At 38.5% G+C, this 20,593-nt stretch overlaps 1 protein-coding gene across 1 annotated transcript; it reads right to left on the bottom strand.

Moving 5' to 3' along the window:
- Positions 1 to 412: 412 nt before the first annotated feature.
- Positions 413 to 13,886, bottom strand: sf3b3 (splicing factor 3b, subunit 3). Its single transcript, XM_077710858.1, has 27 exons — positions 13,780 to 13,886; positions 13,055 to 13,171; positions 12,736 to 12,891; positions 12,381 to 12,551; positions 11,866 to 12,038; positions 11,535 to 11,676; positions 11,331 to 11,443; positions 10,318 to 10,455; positions 10,072 to 10,175; positions 9,718 to 9,883; positions 9,143 to 9,238; positions 8,515 to 8,587; positions 8,197 to 8,348; positions 7,936 to 8,091; positions 7,648 to 7,803; positions 6,900 to 7,043; positions 6,445 to 6,567; positions 6,216 to 6,370; positions 5,849 to 6,023; positions 5,017 to 5,222; positions 4,736 to 4,892; positions 4,398 to 4,523; positions 3,948 to 4,160; positions 3,472 to 3,570; positions 2,196 to 2,339; positions 2,007 to 2,111; positions 413 to 1,224 (listed from the first exon to the last, which is right to left on the bottom strand). Exons 2-27 carry the CDS (start codon positions 13,122 to 13,124, stop codon positions 1,084 to 1,086), a joined length of 3,654 nt encoding a protein of 1,217 aa, XP_077566984.1. The 5' UTR covers positions 13,125 to 13,171; positions 13,780 to 13,886; the 3' UTR covers positions 413 to 1,083.
- Positions 13,887 to 20,593: the final 6,707 nt, after the last annotated feature.

Here is a 20,593-nt window from a genome sequence, read left to right as displayed (position 1 = left end):
GCTTCTATGAAATAGAAACAGCTTTTTTTAAGCAGCAATTTATAAATAGTCAAGTCATTTAAAGTGACCTGAAAAGCAGTGCATTGGCGCGACAATTTGTTTAGCCATCTTGGTGTAGCTTAATCAAAGAATCTTTTACCAATTCATTTGTCTTTAGGCAGTTTCCACTTGTTGCAAAGCAACATACATGTAACAATATTGATTCCTCACGTGTTTCACCCCAAAGCATCCATCGCAGACAAATGGACCAACGCCAAAACATGTCAGGTGACTAAACATAAAAAAAACACCATTGTCTGTTATAAACCAACCAGTCAAAATATTGATTTTAATGTTCAACCAAGATGACGGTTTAAACTTACCAAATTGAAGTCATCGGTGGTTGTCGCACATGGAAAGACAGCACACAAGATTTTCTCACGTAGAAAAAAACAAACTTTATTTACAATACGCCCAAAAATGCCCGTTCCGCACACAAAAACTTGCTGGAAGAGCTTGTGGTCGAGGCGGGGGAATTTACAGGCCTGACCATGACAACACAATAGTTCAAACTTTGTGCGCTCATCCGCCCACTTAATTTTTTCTGACTCTTGTTGCCACAAGATGGAATAGGTCAGCTACCGCAGACAGGAAATGAACAATGTCATTTCCCTTTTGGGTTTTTTTCATAATGATAAAACTCCTAACCCCATAAAAACATTTGCGTCACAAAAAAAAAAAAAAAATTCCGATACCACCTTTTTTTACTATTGCGACAATTTTCGGTCGTCACGACAACTAATTGACAATGTCGAAAAGATTTGGGTTGACAGTTTGTCTGGGTACAAGTATGCCCTTTGGACACAGTGACCAAAGAATAAAAAATAAAAAAATGAAGTTAATGGTGTCGATAGAATGTTTTACTATATTTCGTGGCAGGGCTTGTTGAGTCATTGTTGGTTGCACGAAGAATTAATCAGTTCAAAGATGGGTATCATGGAAAATACAGAATGTACTTACACTAAGATCGAGCCAGATTCAATTTGAATTTGTGGGTCCAAACAGTTGATGCCACAGTAAAAAGCTGTGGCTTGTCGTCAGTGCTTAGAATGCGTAACGTGTGCGGATGTCCTCCAGTTTCTTAGAGACCTCAGGTGGCGTTCTGTCCAGTTCCTCGGCCACACTTTTCTGCTTGTGAGGCTCCATGCTGTTGAACTGCTCGCACAGGTCTCCGTCAATTACGTTCTGTAAGCAGGACACGTGACAACGTGAGGACACGGTGGAAGATACAACTTTTAAGTCCAATATCCACTCTAAGATAACAGGTTTGTTGGACAAAAGGGAAGCAAGGTCTTGTTGAAATTGACATACATATATTCTAGAATAAATCAGTCAGACCGAGATTTCGGTATCGGTCTTATTTTTTTTTTTGTTTAAATCCGACCGGAAGAAATCAATCAATTTGCAGCGTCCTTGATTGGTAATGAACACACTGTGTGCGTATGATTTAATAAAGTTCCCTGAAGACCAGGGCTTGCATTATTCCGTTTTTTAAGACCACTTTTACCGCAAATGAATATCGGTTATCGGCCTCCTCTAACTAATAATCGTATTGGTCATGAAAAAACCCAGATTGGTCAATCACTAATCCTCAAGCTAGTAAAATAAATTGTCATTTTTTTCTGGGACAAAAAGTCTGCACAGTTAATAGACGGATGGCAGAAAGGATCTGATTCTGGTTAGACCGAGAAAATCCAAAACACTGCCAAATTTGTGACGCATGACGTTAGCCCGCTTCTCAACAATTTCCTATTTCACTGTCTCATGCATTTTTTGCAGTGTTCATTCATTCTTTCTTCTAACATAGTGAATGGATGAGTGTTGTAAGAGGCTTTGATAACAAGATATTCATGAATACTATATTGTAAAAACTGGTATCCCCCGTTTAATTGGCTTACATTTTGATATGAAAAGATAACACATAGCAATAAATGAGCAGCACCCCACTGATGGAATGAACAACCCACCTTGACGGGGAAGTAGTATGACCTAAAGCTGAGATGGTCTCTTCCGCATAGTGGTGGGAATTCTGAACGCATGTGCATCTCTAAGTGCTGGAAGAAATCATGGTCCTGGGCACAAAAAGACAAGTGCTTAATGATTTATGAAAGGAAAACCTAGTGTGACAAAAAGATTGACCAATGAACCATTTTCACCTCATGTGAAGTAAAGGGCACAAGAATTCCAATGCCCCCAGACAAGGTGGTATACACCAGGGATTCTGAGCCTCCGGGAATGAGAGTGGTTTTCTGCATGGACAAGATGGTCTCCCCAACATGGTAGTTGACGACCACGTCAGCCTGGAAAACACGCATATGAGTCCATGCCGACGCAGCACTGGGCCAGTGACATTGAATTTTCCGGTTGTGTGGCCAGCCGGCAACAATATGGTAAAAGGCTTTGAAAATTGTAGTGTCTAAATGTCACGGCCGGAACACGTCGTCGTAATAAACATTATGCTTCACCACTTTGCAAGCCAAATTAGGTTTTTTTTTATTTGTCCATGTGACTCAGATCTCACGGGGAGAAAAGAGCTGATGGCCAAAGATAAAACATTTTTAGATGTTAACCATGGTCTAAAAGTGGTTAATAGCAGCAGACTACTTTTTAATGAGTCAATGTGAGTACAAAATGGACGCATTGTCTCTTTCATGACCATTCCTAATATTCTAATCAGCCAATATCAAGCCCTGTCTTTTATCATATCAATTCTGTCACAAGCGTATGCTGGGAGTTTCCTTTCTCAGAAACATTTTTCCAAGTCTAAATTTCCTGAAATTTCTCAAAATCATCTTTAAATTTTCTTACTTGATTATTTAAGTCTTTTTACAATATGTCTGGAAAAAACACAATGAAAATATCTTATTTTCAAACAGGGCTCCGTAATTTATGCTACAGTAATCCCTCAAATATCGCGGTTAATGCGATTATCGAAAAATCACAAAGTAGGGTCACCCCATTATAACTATGATTTTTTATTTTTCTGATGAGTCCTAGAAGTACGCAGAAGACAGGGGAGTGGCTACCACTTCCAAATTTCCCATTATTTATGAACTTTAAAATATTTTTAATTTAAAAAAATTACAAAAAAATAATAGCAGAAAAAAAAATGCAAAAAAGTGAATTCAATAACAAATGGAGTGGTGATAATCAAGAGAAGCCTTAGACAGTTTGGACATTTAAAAATTGTTTTTGAAAAGCTGTTGAGCCTGGAGCCCATTAACAAGGGCAGTCACAGCCAATGAAGACATAGCACCATGCTCCATGCAGACATAATCCATAAACAAAAGACAATTGAATCTACTGTCTATCATAAGTGCATCAGTTTTATTTCTGTCTAGAATTTCAGGCAAATGCCCATACCTACTTACTGTTTCCCAAGACAGAAAAAAGGCGAATGTGTCACAACAAGGCACTGGCATCTGCTCTTACCTTCTGTGAAGCTCCATTGAGAAGCCCTCTGTCCCATAAGGCCTTGTTCCCTGTTGGATCCTCATCCACATCATCACTGGTGTTGGGAGGAAGCCGCACCTTTAAACGAGGTCTTAATTCATGATTCGTATTTATTGTATTCTCTAATTTTCCTGTCCGACAAGTCAGACACATTTTTTCCAATAAGCCCGTTCAAGTATTATGCATGCGCACCAGCACGTAGTTCCCCCATGCACTGAGCAAACTGAACCATAAACAGGAAAACATGACCAATATGGTGTTATTCGAGAAAGAGATCATATTTTGATTTACCGAATTTTACGGACTATAAGTCACACTTTTTTCATAGTTTGGCTAATAATCAGGAGGTACTTTTTTGCCTCTGACCATTGAAAGCCTGTTATGTTGTTTTTGCAGGTTATATTTATCTTAAAACTGTTAACAAGCATGCAACTCGCCCATAGTGTATTACTCACAATAGTTATGTTCCCAAATTTGTCGGCAGAGGCCATGGTGTCATAATCCAGCAAGCATGCTGTTGTCACCCATCGGGGACACGTATCATCAGCAAAGATGATGAGCTGGTTCTCGTTACGCCTGTAGCGGACCCAAAAGAGGCTTTCCTGTACATCGGTGACCACCACACGCTGGCCAATGGTGTGGATGCCAGTGACCAGATTGGGGACATGCTAAAGAGGGAGGAGAGGCAGGAAAAAAGACACTCATCAAGTTTAACTTAAGCGTGACATCGTGTCTGTTGTATGTTTAAAAATATTGGGGGGGGGGGGGGGGGGGTAATTGTTAAGAGAATGGAATGCAAAGTTTGAGTCGATGATCTGTGTTCCAAGCTAATGGAAGGGGTGTGGCTTTGATTGAACATCGTGCATTTAGTAACAGTCAAAAAGCAAGAATTCCAGCCGGCTTACCTTGTTTTCACACTTGCGAAGCAGCTTCTTTTTGCCCATGTCGTAAATACGCAGGAGTTTCCCGACTCCCACTAAGGCTCGCCCCTGGAATGGCGCAATGGCCAAAGGCACATCCTCTACAGGCGTCTGTCAAAATAACAGATAGGTGAGGATTGGGTGGCCCATTTTAACATGTCAAAATCTTCCTTGCCCATTTGAAAAACATTAAATCCTCAACTTTCTAAGTTAAATATGAGAGTCACTGGAACTTGAGATTGTTTTATCATGTGAGAGCAGAATTATCTGTCAAATTAAGATAAATGATTTGATGAACAAACAATGACAATCTTAGAATGTACCTTGTGCACAAACTCGAGCTTTTCTCCACCACTCACTAGTCGGTAAGTGTAGATGAAGCCACCGACAACTGATCTAGGGTTTAGGATCATGTCCCTGGCCACTCCAACTAGGACAAACCAATCATCTGGTACATTATGGAAGCGACATACTGCAACACTAGGAGAAAAACATTAAGTATAAAAAAGAGAAATCCATTAGAATGAGCCAGAAAAATGGGGGAAACTATGCTCTGTGTACAATAAATTAAACTCGATTGCTCACTCAAGCAAACAACACATACCTAAATGCAGCTTCATTCTGTTCCAACTGCACTTGATCCAGTGTTGTACCCTGAATGGGGTTGATCAAACGCACTAGTGAGGCCCACTGCCCAGCGCCAGCTTTTGGTGAACCAAAAATGGCTTCTGGGAGGTTCTCGTTGAGGAAGGCAGCAGCCATCTCGGCAGCCAGCTCACGCTCATCCTCACCTGCAGCCTCCACCATTTCCTGCGATAATAACAATAATAGAACATAAGAGCTCAAGTCTAATTGTTTTTTTCTTCTTCTGATAACAAATAGAGTGAAACAAAACACTGCTTATGACTTTTTAGGGTGTAGATTTGTGTCAATCAAAATCCACGGTGAGAAATAAGTTGGGGACCGCTGCTTTAGAGCATAGCAATGTTTAAAATGTGCCAAGTAGAGAGAATAATGTTTGTATGGGCAGAAAAAGGGAATCTGTTACCGATTTACAATATTAAAAGTACAGTAGCATGGCAAATTCAAAATCAATGCATTTGGTCTTCCCTTATTCTTTGCTAGAGAGATGCTTTTGGAGATTACAAATGGTAAAAGATGCCGTGCAAAGCAGTTTGAGAAGAAAAACAATCAATTCGATTCGCTGTGTTAATCTATTATATAGTAAGCTATATTGTAAAATTATTGGGGGGATGCAAATCACTTTTCAATGAGTTCCAGAAACACATTCTGCGGTGATACACAACTGCCCAATAAGAAATACACAATTTTTCCCAGTGACCATTTTGCATTGTCAATCTACATTTCATGAATTTGAGTGTTCCCAGATGTTTGCCCCACAGAGTGGCTGTAATTATGACTGAAAACCTTCATACCTCAGCCATCTGTTGTTTCCTTTGAGCTTTAGTTGACTCGGTATAAGCGTTATGGTCCGTCTCAATCAAAATTAAGTTGCTGGTTTCTGGATGGATCACAAATTTTCTTGGAGTGTACTGCAGGGGAAAGGCCACCTGGTTGAAGACAGCGCCTAGTTTCTCCAAAGCCAAGATTCTGTCAAGCAAATCAGTACAAGCTGATTATGGTGACAGGCAGATGGATGCAAACATTCAAAAAATATGAGGCACTGACAGACACAAGTTGTTGGTTGTAGGGATACACAATATACATTTTTTGGATTGATAACAATAGTTTGCTGGTTCTAAACTGATCAGCAATATTTTTTAAAATCTTTAAGATCTGTACCTCAGTGTGTTGGTGGAGATGGCCACTATGCCTTCTGGGCATTGCTCTGAGGCAAAGCCTGAAGCATACTCCAAAGTCTCATACGACAGAGGAGTCAAATGGAAGCGAGACTGATACGAGTAGCTGAGCCACGAGCGACTGGACATGGCAAGGACCTGATGAAGAGTAAGACAGAATTTTCTTAGATACTATACTTATGACTCCGAACATTAAAAAATAAAAAACATACAGCATCCTGTCCCTGCATCTTGACTCTGAAAAGCTTGACAGGTCGTGAGCCCAAGTATCGAGTTCTAGTATCAGACAGATCGCCGGTGACTGGATCCAGCACAGTTCTCAGCAAGACACCATTCTACCAGAGAAAATACAAAGTTAAACAGTTCATATGGTTTAAAAAGAAATGAAACGACCTTTGATGAGATCAGTGAACTGTGATTTTCCAGAAAATATGCAATGTTACAACCAAACCGAGCCATGCTAAAAATACAAATTAAATTTGAACTGATGAATCATCCAGGTTATTCAAAGAATATTCAATACAGCCATGGCAAAACAAAGTAGACGAGCAATGAAACCATACATTGTAAAATAGCCTAGAGATGAAGAGTTACCATACTGGTGTATTGTGATAAGGAAACAGAAACCGGTTAATTTTATCTTGTTGATGGAGAAGATGCATCATACCTGAAGCCCGATGTTTAGGTAAAGGAAACCCATGGATCCTTTCTCTCCAAGTTCGTCCTGTTTCTCAACACCCCCCATTTCAACAATGCAAAGACTTTCTGGCTGGGCTGGGAGAGCCTGCATACTCAAAGGCTGCAAGCAATCCTAAAAAATGAAAGATTCAAATATTATCAATTTCAGACCATAGTTTTCCATTTTTATATATAATGATACTGGCAGTGCATAAAAAAGGGGAGCTTTGAAGCATTAAATAGTCTTAAATTGTTATGCTATATTATAAATACATTCAACTTTAATCGGTGATTGGAAAAGAATATCAGTGTGATGTAGTGAAGAAACCCTAGTTTAAGTTTCATATAAAAAAAAACGCTTTAAATCAGTCTGGCGTTTAGGGCCGAGATCTATCATGTGCTGGTGTTTACGTAGCTATTAAAAAGAATGATTTTTTTTCTGTTATCGTTTTGGAACTTCACAAAGTAATTCTACGTTTGATGTTGTGCCTCAAGGCAAAGTTTTCCAAAATGAGGCTGCAACTCAGATATCAGATCTAGGTTCAAAATACATTTAACTGCTATTTTCAAAGTAGGCACCGTGTCTAATAGCTCATGTTTATGTGAAAAACATTTGCTCTAAAACATGAGCCTAATTGTGAATCAATACTTTCTAGATTCCAAAACGTATGAACCGCCAAAGTGTAAATTCATATGTAAATATATATATATTAATTAACTAAAACTGTAGTTCATACCGAAGGGTCTAGGGATATGATTCGAACAGTATTGTCCACGAGTCCCACAGCCAGGAAGCGAGAGCGCTGTTCTCCAGGGGGAACGTTGGCCAAACTCATACAGACCACATCTGCAGACATCTCCTTGCGCTCAGTATACTCATTGAGCTGCCCAGACTGAAAGAAATAGGGGAACGGAAAGAACACAAAACAATGAAATGAGAAATGTTGAATACCATCCCTAGACCTTGAAAGGAGCAGGATTACAAGGAACATTACAAATCAAAAGAAATAAATACTGGTTCCTACCGGGTCCATCTCGAAATAGACCAGCTCACCACCTGTGAGGGCAATAACCACTTGCCGCTGGTTGACAGCACAACGGACAATGGTCTTTTTGCCAGGAGTCTTCCATTCATTCACACGCTTGTCTGCTCTAATATGCCGGATACCGTCTGGGTACACCTAATACAGAAAGACAAATACCAGAAGCACAAAAGATTGTTCGATCTCAGTTCATTCGCCCCACTGGTAGTTCATAGATCTTTTGAAAGGAAAAATGGTGCCCACCTGAACAAGGGCATCTTCACCTAGCAGCGAACAAGACAGGGTGGGAGTTGTTCCCAGGAATCCAGAATCCGTCACTTCTTCTACAGTCTCCCCAATGGACAGGACCAACGTAGCATTGACGAAAGACACGATGATGTAGGCATCAAATTCGTCTAAAAATTAAACAAAGCGCTGAAAATGATACTCTAGAAAAGACATTCTTTTAGTCTTTCATGGAAAAATAACGTCCATTTCCATTTTTAAGTGGAAGAAAGATCATGTTAATGACATTAATGGAGTTTATGAATAGGGGTAAATAAAAGAAAAAACATTTTTTACCTTCGATATGTCTGCGTACTGTCCACACAGCGTTGGGGTTACCTGGCAGCTCAGATACAGCCATTTCGGAAACCTGTTGCAAAAACATTCCAAAGGAAATGAAACAGGAGTTAAGTAAGGCTCTCATGTTACGTAACACAGTCATACAAGGAGAACAGGAATTGAGAATAAAATTGATTTCATAGTTAAAAGAAAAGCCAGGAAACCCATAGATCAGATCCAATTTTCTTGTTTTGTGGCTATGGAAGTTTGCCACAATGAAAGTACAAGCAGAGCATGCTATGAAAGAAACATGTTGGCTATGATAAGGCATCAAAACTTTGCCTTGATTTGCAACTCATCTGACGTCACAACGTGGAGACAAGATTAAGAAAATCAATAAATTCCACACCCACCCTGATCAGAAATTGAAGTTCTATTAATCAAATTTTGATGGAAGACTTTTCTTGTGGTAGTTAAATAGTTACATGGGTTATTCATTATATTCATCAGAACATTTATGGCTGTCCAAAAGTTTTAATTTTTTTTAAAGAAATGAATGCTGCTGGCAAAACCACGTTTAGATCACATTAGATTATTTTTTGATAGATGGAATGTGGTGGGAAAAACAAAACTAGCATGTGTTTACCTCTAGTCCATGTCTTAGAACCCTCAAAGTGGATTTGGGTCCTCGTCCACAAGCCACATAAAGCTGCGGTGTATCTTCATTGGCCAAATCAGCAATCTATCAGAAAATGAACTTTGGTCAAATGATACATTCTGTGAGGGAAATCTTTACAAGTGAAGTCATTGAACATGAAAATTAATTTAAGACATAAAATTAAGTAAAAATTTGAAAATTAGAATGGAGTATTTCAACTAATAAGATTGCAATTACTTTTGATCTTGGTTAAAATGCATTGAGGTCAATTCATTATGAACTAAATATGGACAAATAAAACATTTGTTGACCGTTCTAAACATTTGTATACAGTAGTATGCTGTCACATTACATTAGTGGGCCAAAAAACATCATAAACTTCAATTGAGTTTACATTTGTCTAGCTAATCCATAAATCATACTTTAATCCAAATAAATACACATTGAGTATATATTGGATATCTGATCTAAAATGTAAGATTTTCGGTTCATCAGGTGAGGCCGTTAATATTGTAAGTTTTCTAATACACATTAAAATGTATATATTTGAAATCCACACTTACTTGACATGACATAATTGGCGACAAGTTCTCTTGTTCATCAACTAGCACCAAATTCTTGAGGGGGCGTGGCTGGAAGAAGAAAGTGTCACCTTCTTCTAGGGGCATTGCAGAGGAGAACTCGGGCTCCTCGTCATCGTCCCCCAAGTGGGCAATCTGGTAAAGGTAACTGCAACAAGGTAAAGTACAACGTCAGTCATCAAAATGTGCAAGGAAAAGCAAAATATGCTCACAATAAATTTCAGCCATTGCAAGAAGAAGCCTAATGTTCATCCATGGTACTTAATGATGTATATAAATTGGACTAAAATACAAATGGTCTCATAAATGAACTGCAAACAAGCAGAACAAACTTACTGATTTCCAAATTCTGATGCTACAAACAGGAAGCCAGTCTTCAAGACACACATAGCTGTTGCCACAGGGATAGTGTCAAAATACTTGAGCCTGATTTCTGTGACCTGAAAATTTGGCAAAGATCTGTTAAAATGTGTTTTCCTTTTCCCCTCATATAAACCACATATATTCTCTTTTTTGGTTACTGTTCAAATGTATTTAAAAAAAAAAACATCACTATTCAAGTAAACCCTGCTTTTTGCTCACCATTTCTTCATCCGTTTCCAGGGTAACCTTAAAAATGTCTCCTTGCTCAGTCTGGGCTAAGAAGAAAAACATGGACTTGGTCTTGTGGGTCGCAGAACAAACGAATATCATACCCCGCTCTGGGTCATCCAGATCATTCTAGCAAAAAGAAAAAGACAAGGCTTATCCATATGAACAAATGAGGTTGATATACCGTTCATTAGCCATGCAATTCTTCCGACTCATCATTTGGATGAATTTTCTCACAATTTGTTAACCACGTCTTCGGTATGGCACAGAGACGTAACCTGCTAAGTTGTAATCAATTCCAATTAGAGGTCTCTGTCAAAGGAAATTAAATTCTTTGCAGGCATTCACAAGGGAGTCATATGTTCTGCCGCAGGAAATCTGCTGCATTGGGGCACCAAATTCAATTCCGTGCAAAGGCTGCTAGTTCAAAGTTTAAGGTTCAGTCTGTCATTTGAGGCACACAGTTCACCCCCTGTGAACAAAAGTGACCTTTCTCTTTGTAGTGCGTCGGCACATAATAGAGTTACAAACAAAGAAAACGATATGGCAAGAAATTATGAACGAGGGATAAGGGGGGGATTTAAACCCTTCTGTCTTCAGTCTTTAACTCAATTTTAGGGGCCTGGTTTTCGTACGGGGGCCTCCAATCCGGTCTCCAAACTCAGTCATGAGAGTCTGCATCAACAGGCTGAAGAGAAGCTTTTCCCCTATGACTGTAAAAAGACTGCTGCCCAACGCATACACATTTCTTGCATCTTGCTAATATGCACTTCACCACAGATTACAACTCACTATTATTTATTATACGTGAATAAATAAATTATGCTGTTACAACTGTTTTTTGTTTTGTTATTGTTGGTTTTCTCGACTTTTATCTTTTGTGACTGCAGCTAGGAGGGGGTGCAACCCCCCAAAAAATTGGTTGCATCTTTTTTTTTAATGACAATAAAGCTTCTTTCCTTCCTTTTTCATGCAAATGTCGATGAAGGGATGGCATGACTTACCCTGCGACGAGGAATAGGACAACGAATGTCAGGCTGGTCTCCAAAATTCTTATAAGTGATGTAGTTTTCGGAACAGATCAGAACTCCGCTTGGCCCATCTGAACCGCCAGGGACTAGACATGCAAAAAGAGAAACATTGTGAACGGCGACATCTTGATTTGCACGCTTTATAAACCATTCATCTTTAAATGTGACTTTGCCTACCTGTGATGAGAAAGTTTCCATGTTCTTCTAATGCCTCGCTGTACTTTCGAACCACGTGGTTCAAGCCCAGATCCAGCTCATAGAAAGTCAGTGTCTGCTGGGTGTTGGCAGCAGCTTCTCCCGTTGGGTCATTGTCAGCTTCCTGTAAAGGTCAAGGAGGAGAAAAATTGAAATAAATGGCTGAAGGAAAGCCAGCGTGTGATTTACGAGTGCTCAGTCGGAGAGAGTGAACATTTCTCCATTTAAGTTCAGACAGGAAGAATTCATCGTATGGGGGTGATGGCAAAACTTTCTAACCCTCATCCCACAAATTCTATTAACGCCACAGTACCTCATAGTCCATTTCCAGACAGGCGAACATGGGATTTTCAAAACCCACGTCCACACCCACAACATGGTAGACCAGTGTGTTGGCTTTGTGGGCTTCCAGTGGGGAAGAGATGGTCAGCCGTGCAGCTGCATCTCTGTTCAGAATATAAACCAACTTCTGTTTCTCTATTGCACCTAAGAGGGAAAACACAGCTCATATTAAAATCTTTAGAGTGTGGTTTGAGGCAGGCCAATGACATGACTGAAAGTGGTATGAAAACTTCTGGGCACCAGTGATCCTTTTCATGATTTTCCTTTAGAAATCATTGGTGGTGTGGATCACCAATTTCAGCAAAAGACATCAAATAGAAGACAAAGAAAAAAATAAGTGAAGAAAGTGTATCGGAGTTACAGCACCAATGATTTCTAAAAGAAAATTGGAAAATTGATAGTAGCGCCAAACTTTTTCATACCACTCTTTTCCGCACCCACTATTCATTGTGAAATGACAGTCAAACAAATTGAAACTGAATTTACCGATCATTACTGCTCTGCCTTTCGGATCCACTGCCAAAAACTGTCCTGGAACAATCCGACGACAACCACTCTTCCCAAAAGTTTCCTGGTGGATTTTTTCAAACATATTTTTGGAGGGATGGTATTCCAAGATGACGATACGACCGCTGTCGCTCCCGATAACGATGTAATCTACAAAACACAAACATGTGTCACTCACAGTATTATACATAACGTAACTTCTGGCATAAAAACAAATGTGTGCATTTAGGTGCAAATATAGATTGTGGACAAAGCAAGAACCAACCAACAAAACCAGCAAAAATAAGGACCGTAGACGGTCACAGCAGATTGTACTGGACACTCGACCACATACCTTTGGTTCCTCCTGTGAGTCTGAAGGCCATGAGGGATCGCACAATACCAAAAACTTCCATCGTGAGCAGCGTGTGGACCTTTCCCGTGTTTGCATCTGGACGCAGCAATTCTATAATTTTCCCTCTGGATACAACGATTTCTTGCATTTTGGTTCCTACAAGAGAAAAAAGCAAATGGTGAACCAAGCTTTCAAAAAGTGTCATAAAGAAGCCAACGTCTATTTCTGAGCAAGGCGTTGCAGAAATATGGCATATGCATTTAGGTGTATAAATACGAGCTCAAATTCTAAGCAGATGCAAGCAAATGAAGGAAGTCACCTGAAAAGTTTCCATGGATGGCATGGGTGATGCCAGTGGCACGCTGTAGGGTGATGTTGTACAGAAACATGGCTGCGTATCACTCCAAGGGGTGAATAGAGCCGAGCTCAGTCTAAACTGGTCAGTAAAAAGCAAAGAAGGGAATTTCAGTTTATAAATCAGTCTTTTCAAACAATGTTGTAATAACAAACAGTCTTATATTAATCATGATGCAATAGCACTTTAATAACAAACTCTTATATCAATGCTGATACAATAACATCCATACAAGTCTAACAGTAAATAATACGATCGCGTTCTATTGGTAACAGTAAACGTCTAAAACTATTAAAAAATAATCACCAGACAAAAACAAGAACAAATAATAAAAGGAGTGTTGCTCATTCATACTAAACACTGTTGAAGCAAAATATCATTGTTGTTAGCATTAAGTGCTAGCCTCACCTGCAAAATTGAATCGCAACATGACAGATTTTACACAGCAATTACACTTTCGTGATCGGAAATATTTGATGTGGCCCAGTAGTAATCAAAGCAATACATAGTGAAGATCTATGCACTAAAACACCCACTTTGAATTCTCTAGTGCGCGAACCCATTCATACAAAGCATCAACTTTGCCCATCGAATCTGGCATTTTGTTCTATCTAACGACCGGGCATTATTCAAATACAATACGTGTTTGATAACAGACAAGCGGTATATTATGAAAGTATCATATTTACCGATGTGTTAAACAAGATGATTATGATTTCTAGACGATACAATTTTATGATATGGTCAAGGAAGCCGACGATGTACCGCCGATTGCTAGGTCCTTTCAAAACGTAAAACTGCGTCGCATATTGTAGCCCGGACAGTGCCTGATAAAAATATTTAAAGTGGTGTAAGATCACAGTTGGACCAACAGATGTCGACAAAGACTACGTAAAATTTGCATGATTCACTGTCCCTTGCTGCTTAGCGTTTAATTTACAATAGTAACTGACCTAAATTAAAGTTGTTGTCATCATCATTTTGATCCATTTTAAATAAAACAAAAGTATTCTAATATTTAAAAATAGCATGCACAAATAATGCCAATTAATTTAGTTACCTCTTTTTTAACAAATGGCAGGCGAATGTGATTTATTAGGTTCCATCCATGTTTGTTTTGTAAATTTTCTTTCAAGATCTTTTCTATTATTATTGTACTATTACTGTTTTGCTTAATTGGCATTGGTTTTTCCAATTTCCCATGTTTTGACGAGGAACAGGCAGAGCACATGCGATTTATTCATCGGTCTATGTGACCATTCATTATTGGGTGGGTAGTGTACTCCAAATATACCAATTGCTCTTTACTATTCTGACCCTGTAGTCACATTTTGAAAAGATCTTACCGGATGTAGAAGCTTATTAGCACGGTAACTTTGCAAGACTGACAGCGGTATCTGCCTATGTGATGGAGCGCATTCGCATCGAGGAGCTTTCTTCTCAGTGGGGAGAAAAACACTCACATACGCCCCCCAAGTGCTCTTATTGCCTGGACCATGAGGTTTGACAACTAGATCAGTCCGCCGTTTTATTTATAACCTCTTTTTCCATTGATCTTTTATTCAGGTGGGATGATGCTAGGACGAAACGCTCCCGAACATCTGTTTTTTTTTAATCTAGTTTACATGGGCTCACATACTCGATAAGCGAGGTCATCTAAATTCATCAGCACGTTTGGCATTGAAAGAGCTGAGATCGGAGGGAAAAAATACACATTCAGATTCAGAGTGTGCAACGACGAGCGACTGGGGGGTGGGGGGGGTGAAAGAGGAGACCGGTGGAAGGCAAAGGCTTTGAGGGGAGATTTATCACCCTGAAATCTCGTGCAAAAAACCCTGTTATGGTAAGATGCCTCTTTTTTAAATCTGTTCTCTAATGCAAGGAAATGCTGCTTAATTTATAGAAAAACAGTGAAACTGCCAGCAGCTTTTGCATCTTTCCATCATTCCATATTATAAGATACATGCCAATGCCTGGTCTGTTTGTCACCTTTCACCCCCCAAAATCTTTCTAATGCGTCTGTACATTACACGTGCTTGCATCCAAGAATAGCGTTCATCGATATATTCAGATGCAGCTTTTGGATTTGATCTCTCCTAAGGACAGGTTCAATGTGATGGTACCAATGCAAGACATTATGGTTTGTAGTAGTAGTAGTAGTAATAGTAGTAGTAGTATTGCACTTACGGGGAAGATGGGGGATTTTTTTGTGCTGCTTAACTGATAACTTGAAGAGTCAGAAAGTCAAAGAAACAGTGCATGAATTAAAGGACCATAAATCAATGTAGTGGTTTATAAATTACTGTCTGGAACTGCAGAAGTAGAGTGGAACTCTACTGTCAGCATTGGGGAATTCTTAGAGACATTGTGAGAACTGACAAATGAGAGACGAGCTGCTGTGGTTTTGTTGATAACTTTAAGGAGCAATCTGGAATTTGGGATGGCTGAAAAGTCCTCCCGTTTCAAAAGAGTACTCAAACTAAATTGTCTGCCTTGTGGAGCAATTATCTGACTTACATTTATACATCTATGTGTTCTGTTTACTTACAGTAGGGCTGGACAATTAGGCCAAAAGAAGATCATGATTTTTTTTTCATATCGTCCGATTGAAATTATTTTTCAAGATTTTATTCAACTTGATTTTTAGGATGTTTTGAAATTGTAATTATGTATTAGGATTAAGTTAGCAGGCGCACAAAAATGAAATGTGTGTAATTTTCTTCCACTTAAAAGCTAGAATCATCAGGAGAATCATACACATATCGCTCTAAAACCATTGAAATTTGACTCATTTTGGGGATTTTTTTTCCCCGATCTTATAGTTGTTTATCTCAATCTACAAGTCACATTTGTTTTTGGGATATGCATGAAAAAAATCTGAATTCACTCCCCAAAAAAATCCAAATTTGGCATCACACCCTGCGGTGCAAACATAGACTTGGTGCACAGTCATGGCACTTTCTTCCTCTCTTGGCTTTAGAGTTTTCTTTTTGTCACTTGACACCAATCTGCTCTGTGCATTCTCTCTCCCGGTTTTTTGTCCCCATACCCCCCCCCCCCCCCCCCCCTCGCCCCGTAACCCCCGTGTTGATCTCAATGCCTTTCCATTTTCCCCTTGGTCGATTTGCCGGCAGCGTTGCTAAGAGACAACAGCAGTCCGTCATAGAGCAGTGAAGGATAAAGTGGATGGTGCAGTCGCTTTGCTTTGCTCCGAGACTGAAACAATTATTCTTTTCTTTTACGCTTTCTCTTGCCTGGGTAAAAGAAAAAAAATATTAAAAAGTTCAAATGACAGATCAGAAAGTGGATGCGCTGTAGAAAAGAAAATGGTGGCAAGGCCATGAAGCAAATATTTGTGTGTTGTGACCATGTAATTCCAAAGAATGAACACAGTGCTTCAGTGCTCTTAGAGATCTTTACACAAGGGAGATGCGGCGCTGAAATCATAAGCAGCCTCTCGTGTCTCGGCCACCTGTCTGTCTTGTATGCTCGTATCTTAAAGTTTGTCTTGTATCTCAAGGCAAATATTTGCTGGGAATTTTACTCCTATCTCAAATTCCTCGTATGTTGGGGCTCTTGTATTTCAAGGTAGAATTACTGTATTTTATTCTGAATGTTCAGTTGTTATTTAGTCCAATGTATTCATGTGAACAAATATGGCTTCCAAAAAGCTACAGCCATCAGTGGTCTACCAGCCTTGGGGCCCTTAGCTGATGAGTCATCTAAGAGGATCTTTACCTTTAAACCTCACGTTGACATACACACACACAGATCGACACACTCACACACACACACACAATGACACGCACAGCTTATTATACCACTGCTCATTCTGGGAATCCTGAGAACAGATTTGAAATGTAAATCCCTTCTGTTGGAAGCTTGAAGTAGCGCTCAGTCTCTGCACCCGTGAAACCAAGCCATGAACACACAACACACGACTCACAACACACTAACATGTTTGTATGTGGATTTGATACGCTTTGCTACTAATATTGGCACAGCAACAATCCCAACATTCTACCTCAGTGGAATAAAAGTCACACATTGATCGAAACCCAAATTCATAAGAGTTAAGTCATTTAACCCATGAGAGGGAACGATATTATCACTTGCAGCTTCTTCTTGCCAAATAATTTAATGTTAAATGGTAATAGTACACATACCCATACACTCCTGAGGTGGCTTTACGTCCAACTGGCTACTGGAAAAAATAATTAATCTGCCTAATATTTTATTTTCATACATTTGTTGAGATTCTTTTATATCAGAAAATATGAAATTAAATTCCAAATGGAACTCTGATACTTAATTTAAAAACTACAAAAAACTGTTCGAGAGGTCCAATTAGGGCCAATAATAGTCGTGTAACAATTAAGCTCCAGCACCCCGCGACCCTGACAAGGATATATATACATTTTAACATATCTAAATGATGATGTCAATTTTTATCTTTGGATCCTTTTTTTTATAAAATAAGATATATAATGTAAAAATTGACATCATTCAGATACGTTAAAATGTTTTTAAAAAATTAACATCGAAATTGCATTATAAACAGTATATTTGTGTATGTGAAATATATCTGACTGTGTTAATGCGGCCATGATATTGTATTAAATCGATCAACGTGCCTATTGTATCGTCTTGAAATATGTGATTTAAACCCCTATCCAATGTATTGCATTTTTTAGTATTCTATTCGTGTGTTTTGTTCTGAGTTATTTTTTGTAAGTTTTTGTCCGTAGAGGTAAAAATGGAATTTTTCATTGAGAGAGACATTTCTGCCTGACAGGTGAGGTGAAATCCACTGCAAAAAAAAAAAATGAAATATCTCCCTAAATACAAAGTATGAGCAACATACCCAAAGGCTTATGCTGGATTCTTGGGATTAAAATGGAAATGGTGACGACACAAGTGAGAAAATTAGCAACATTAGTTTTTTTTCTCTCCATTTGGAAGCCCCTGAAGATGTAAACAAATTCACGTCATGCCAAAAAAAAAAAAAATCACTGCGACTGTCAGACTGGGACAGAAATAGCAGTGAAACGTCAACTGCTTGGCAATAAGTTGACGTCATTTCAAGCCAGTAAATGTCATGGTCTTTCTCTCTCTTTTTTTTTTTTGAAATATCCTTGTATTCATCGAAACTACCATTTTTTTTATTTTAAAAAGGGACACACAGGTGTCCAAGTAACTGCGATTATTATCAGACAATTTCATTTAAAGGTTACCATCAACCCAAGGGATGTACATGTACCCTGTCAATGAAAAAGGACAGTTGAGAGAAGCTGACCTTCATAGGGACATGTATTTCCTTTTAAAGCCTAAAATAGAAATGTACAAGTTTCCACTCATGGACACTAGAGTTGTGAGATTCTAATTAAAATTTGAACACCACAGGAGGGTGCTACTAATCTCAAGATAAATTTCACACTGGAGGAATGTGGAAGCTCAATAAAGAGTCCCATAAAACTTGGTGCAAATCAAACCATAACTTCAGCTTTTCCATAACTGTCCTATCCTAATAATACCCATTGTTGCATGTATCAGTTTTTATTTGTGTGGCTATAACTGATGGTAGGGAGGTGTCATTTTGGTGTATTTAAACATTATTTTCTCCATTTTAAGGGGTTTAAAAGAGCTTTGTCATGAAGATCATTTATACTAGGTAGACTATGTCCCTTTTATGAAGAATTACTGTCAGTACAAAGTTTGTAAAATGTCCCTAGTGTTCCCTAAACCCATTAACTTCACATCAATCCTCATCAGAACTCCCGAATCAACTGCTACATTAACTAGTAAGCTTAAAAGCCTCAGTAGTGCCTGTCTGTTGCCTCGGCCGTAACCAGTAACTCTTGAATTCTCCATTTGCAGCTGCATACATCATTTTTTTTCAATAATAAAAAATAATAATAAAAGATTATTTCCTCTTCATGTAATGTGTTCTGGCTAAAAGCAAGCTTGGCTCTGAGGAGATGCATATTCATTGTAGCTTGGCCAGTAAGTGCCACTTTTTCCAAGAGTCTTGTTTATTTACACTTACATCATTTCTACTGGGTTGGAACAAACTTGCCCTGCAGGAAGGAACAACAAAAGTAGGGGTTTGCGTGGCAGTGTTATAACGATATGCTTTTGGGCATAAACTTCTGTTTGCAGTCCTTTGGGAAGTAATAGAAGCCAATTCTTGTCAAACAATAGACATATAAAGGAACACTTTAAATTGCATTCGATAACCACAGTAATGTGCATGAGCACAACAATAGATAACATACATGTCTTAACAGGAGTACTAGGTTATATGACAACATTTTTTGCCTTCTTTATAGAAAAAAATATGTTAAATTCATGAGCCATATATTATTTCAACCATTAATTTTCTTAAATTGACCTCTTAAATCAATGATCCGCAACTAAATGTCCCTGCAGTTTTATACCAGGTGTGAGAAAAATCACCACATTAACAGATGGTGATCAAAAAATTAACATTATTGACAACTATTAATGGATGTCCTCTTTATCTGAATCTTTTTTTCCCATCAAATATTAATTGTGAGGCTATTCAAATAGCCAATCAGTCAACATTGCTACTTTAATAGGCAACTACATCAACTACAAAATGACATCAATATATAATAATAATATATCAATTTCACATTCTCCAGTCAGATACTACATTAAATTAGCCTAAAAAGAACTAAGATGCATTTTCCAATAGCCCGTATCAGTGTCAGATAAAAATATTAAGCGTTTTCTTTTTTTTTTTTTAAATGCATTTATCATTTTTTGATGAGGAAAATCCCATTTCCTTTCAGATGTTTCCGTTCAATTATGTATCAGCGAGAAATTTAGGCTGGGGGGGAAAGAGCTATGAATCAAAAGGACAAATGTTAAGCACGCATACACATAGGTAGTAATCATTTCTACTGCTATGAGCAAAGAGTCAAACATTAGCTGATTGACATTCCAACAGCAGAGAAAAGTCTGATGGCTTTAATTGGACAGAGGAGGCTGTGTGGGAGATGAGATGCATAAGTAGGCTGCCTGTGTATGTAAATCTCCCCCCCCCTCATTTTACCACTCCCCTTTCCATCTGTTTGACTGTCCAAGACAATGAAAGCAAATATTTGGAATTCAAGGCAGTCAAATTTCCGATAAGCTCATACCGATGCTTCCATTTTAATGCATGTACTGGATTGGTGCAACACTAATCTTTTTTATATATCTTGTGAAATTCACATTGTAAAATTGACATATTTTAATCTGTGTAGTCCTTTCCTGAATTCACATTGAAAGACGTCCAAGATGGCGAAACAGGCAAAATAGCTAAAAACAACTACTGAAAAGGTGTAAAAATAGGTATAAAAATGTTGCATGTTTCTGAAAAGTACATTCATACATGTACACTACGACAAAGCAGCTGTAAATTCACTTTTTAAGACTTTTAGCAAATCTACTGTTATTTGTTTGGTGTTGTCAGGTCTAGAAAACATTTTAATGGAA

The sequence above is a fragment of the Stigmatopora nigra genome, chromosome 2, assembly GCF_051989575.1.
Source record: "Stigmatopora nigra isolate UIUO_SnigA chromosome 2, RoL_Snig_1.1, whole genome shotgun sequence".
Classification (NCBI taxonomy): domain Eukaryota; kingdom Metazoa; phylum Chordata; class Actinopteri; order Syngnathiformes; family Syngnathidae; genus Stigmatopora; species Stigmatopora nigra.
Note: the sequence above shows the minus strand (reverse complement) of the source record. Positions and strands in the feature narration are given on the sequence as shown.

Bases quoted from the DNA above. Each gene is read 5' to 3' on its own strand.
- sf3b3 (XM_077710858.1), bottom strand. From the start codon at position 13,124: ATGTTTCTGTACAACATCACCCTACAGCGTGCCACTGGCATCACCCAT. The intron at 12,892-13,054 runs GTGACTTCCTTC...TTTCTCTTGTAG, and splicing joins CATCCATGGAAACTTTTCAG to GAACCAAAATGCAAGAAATC. The intron at 9,239-9,717 runs GTAAGTGTGGAT...ATTTTCTGATAG, and splicing joins CGCCAATTATGTCATGTCAA to ATTGCTGATTTGGCCAATGA.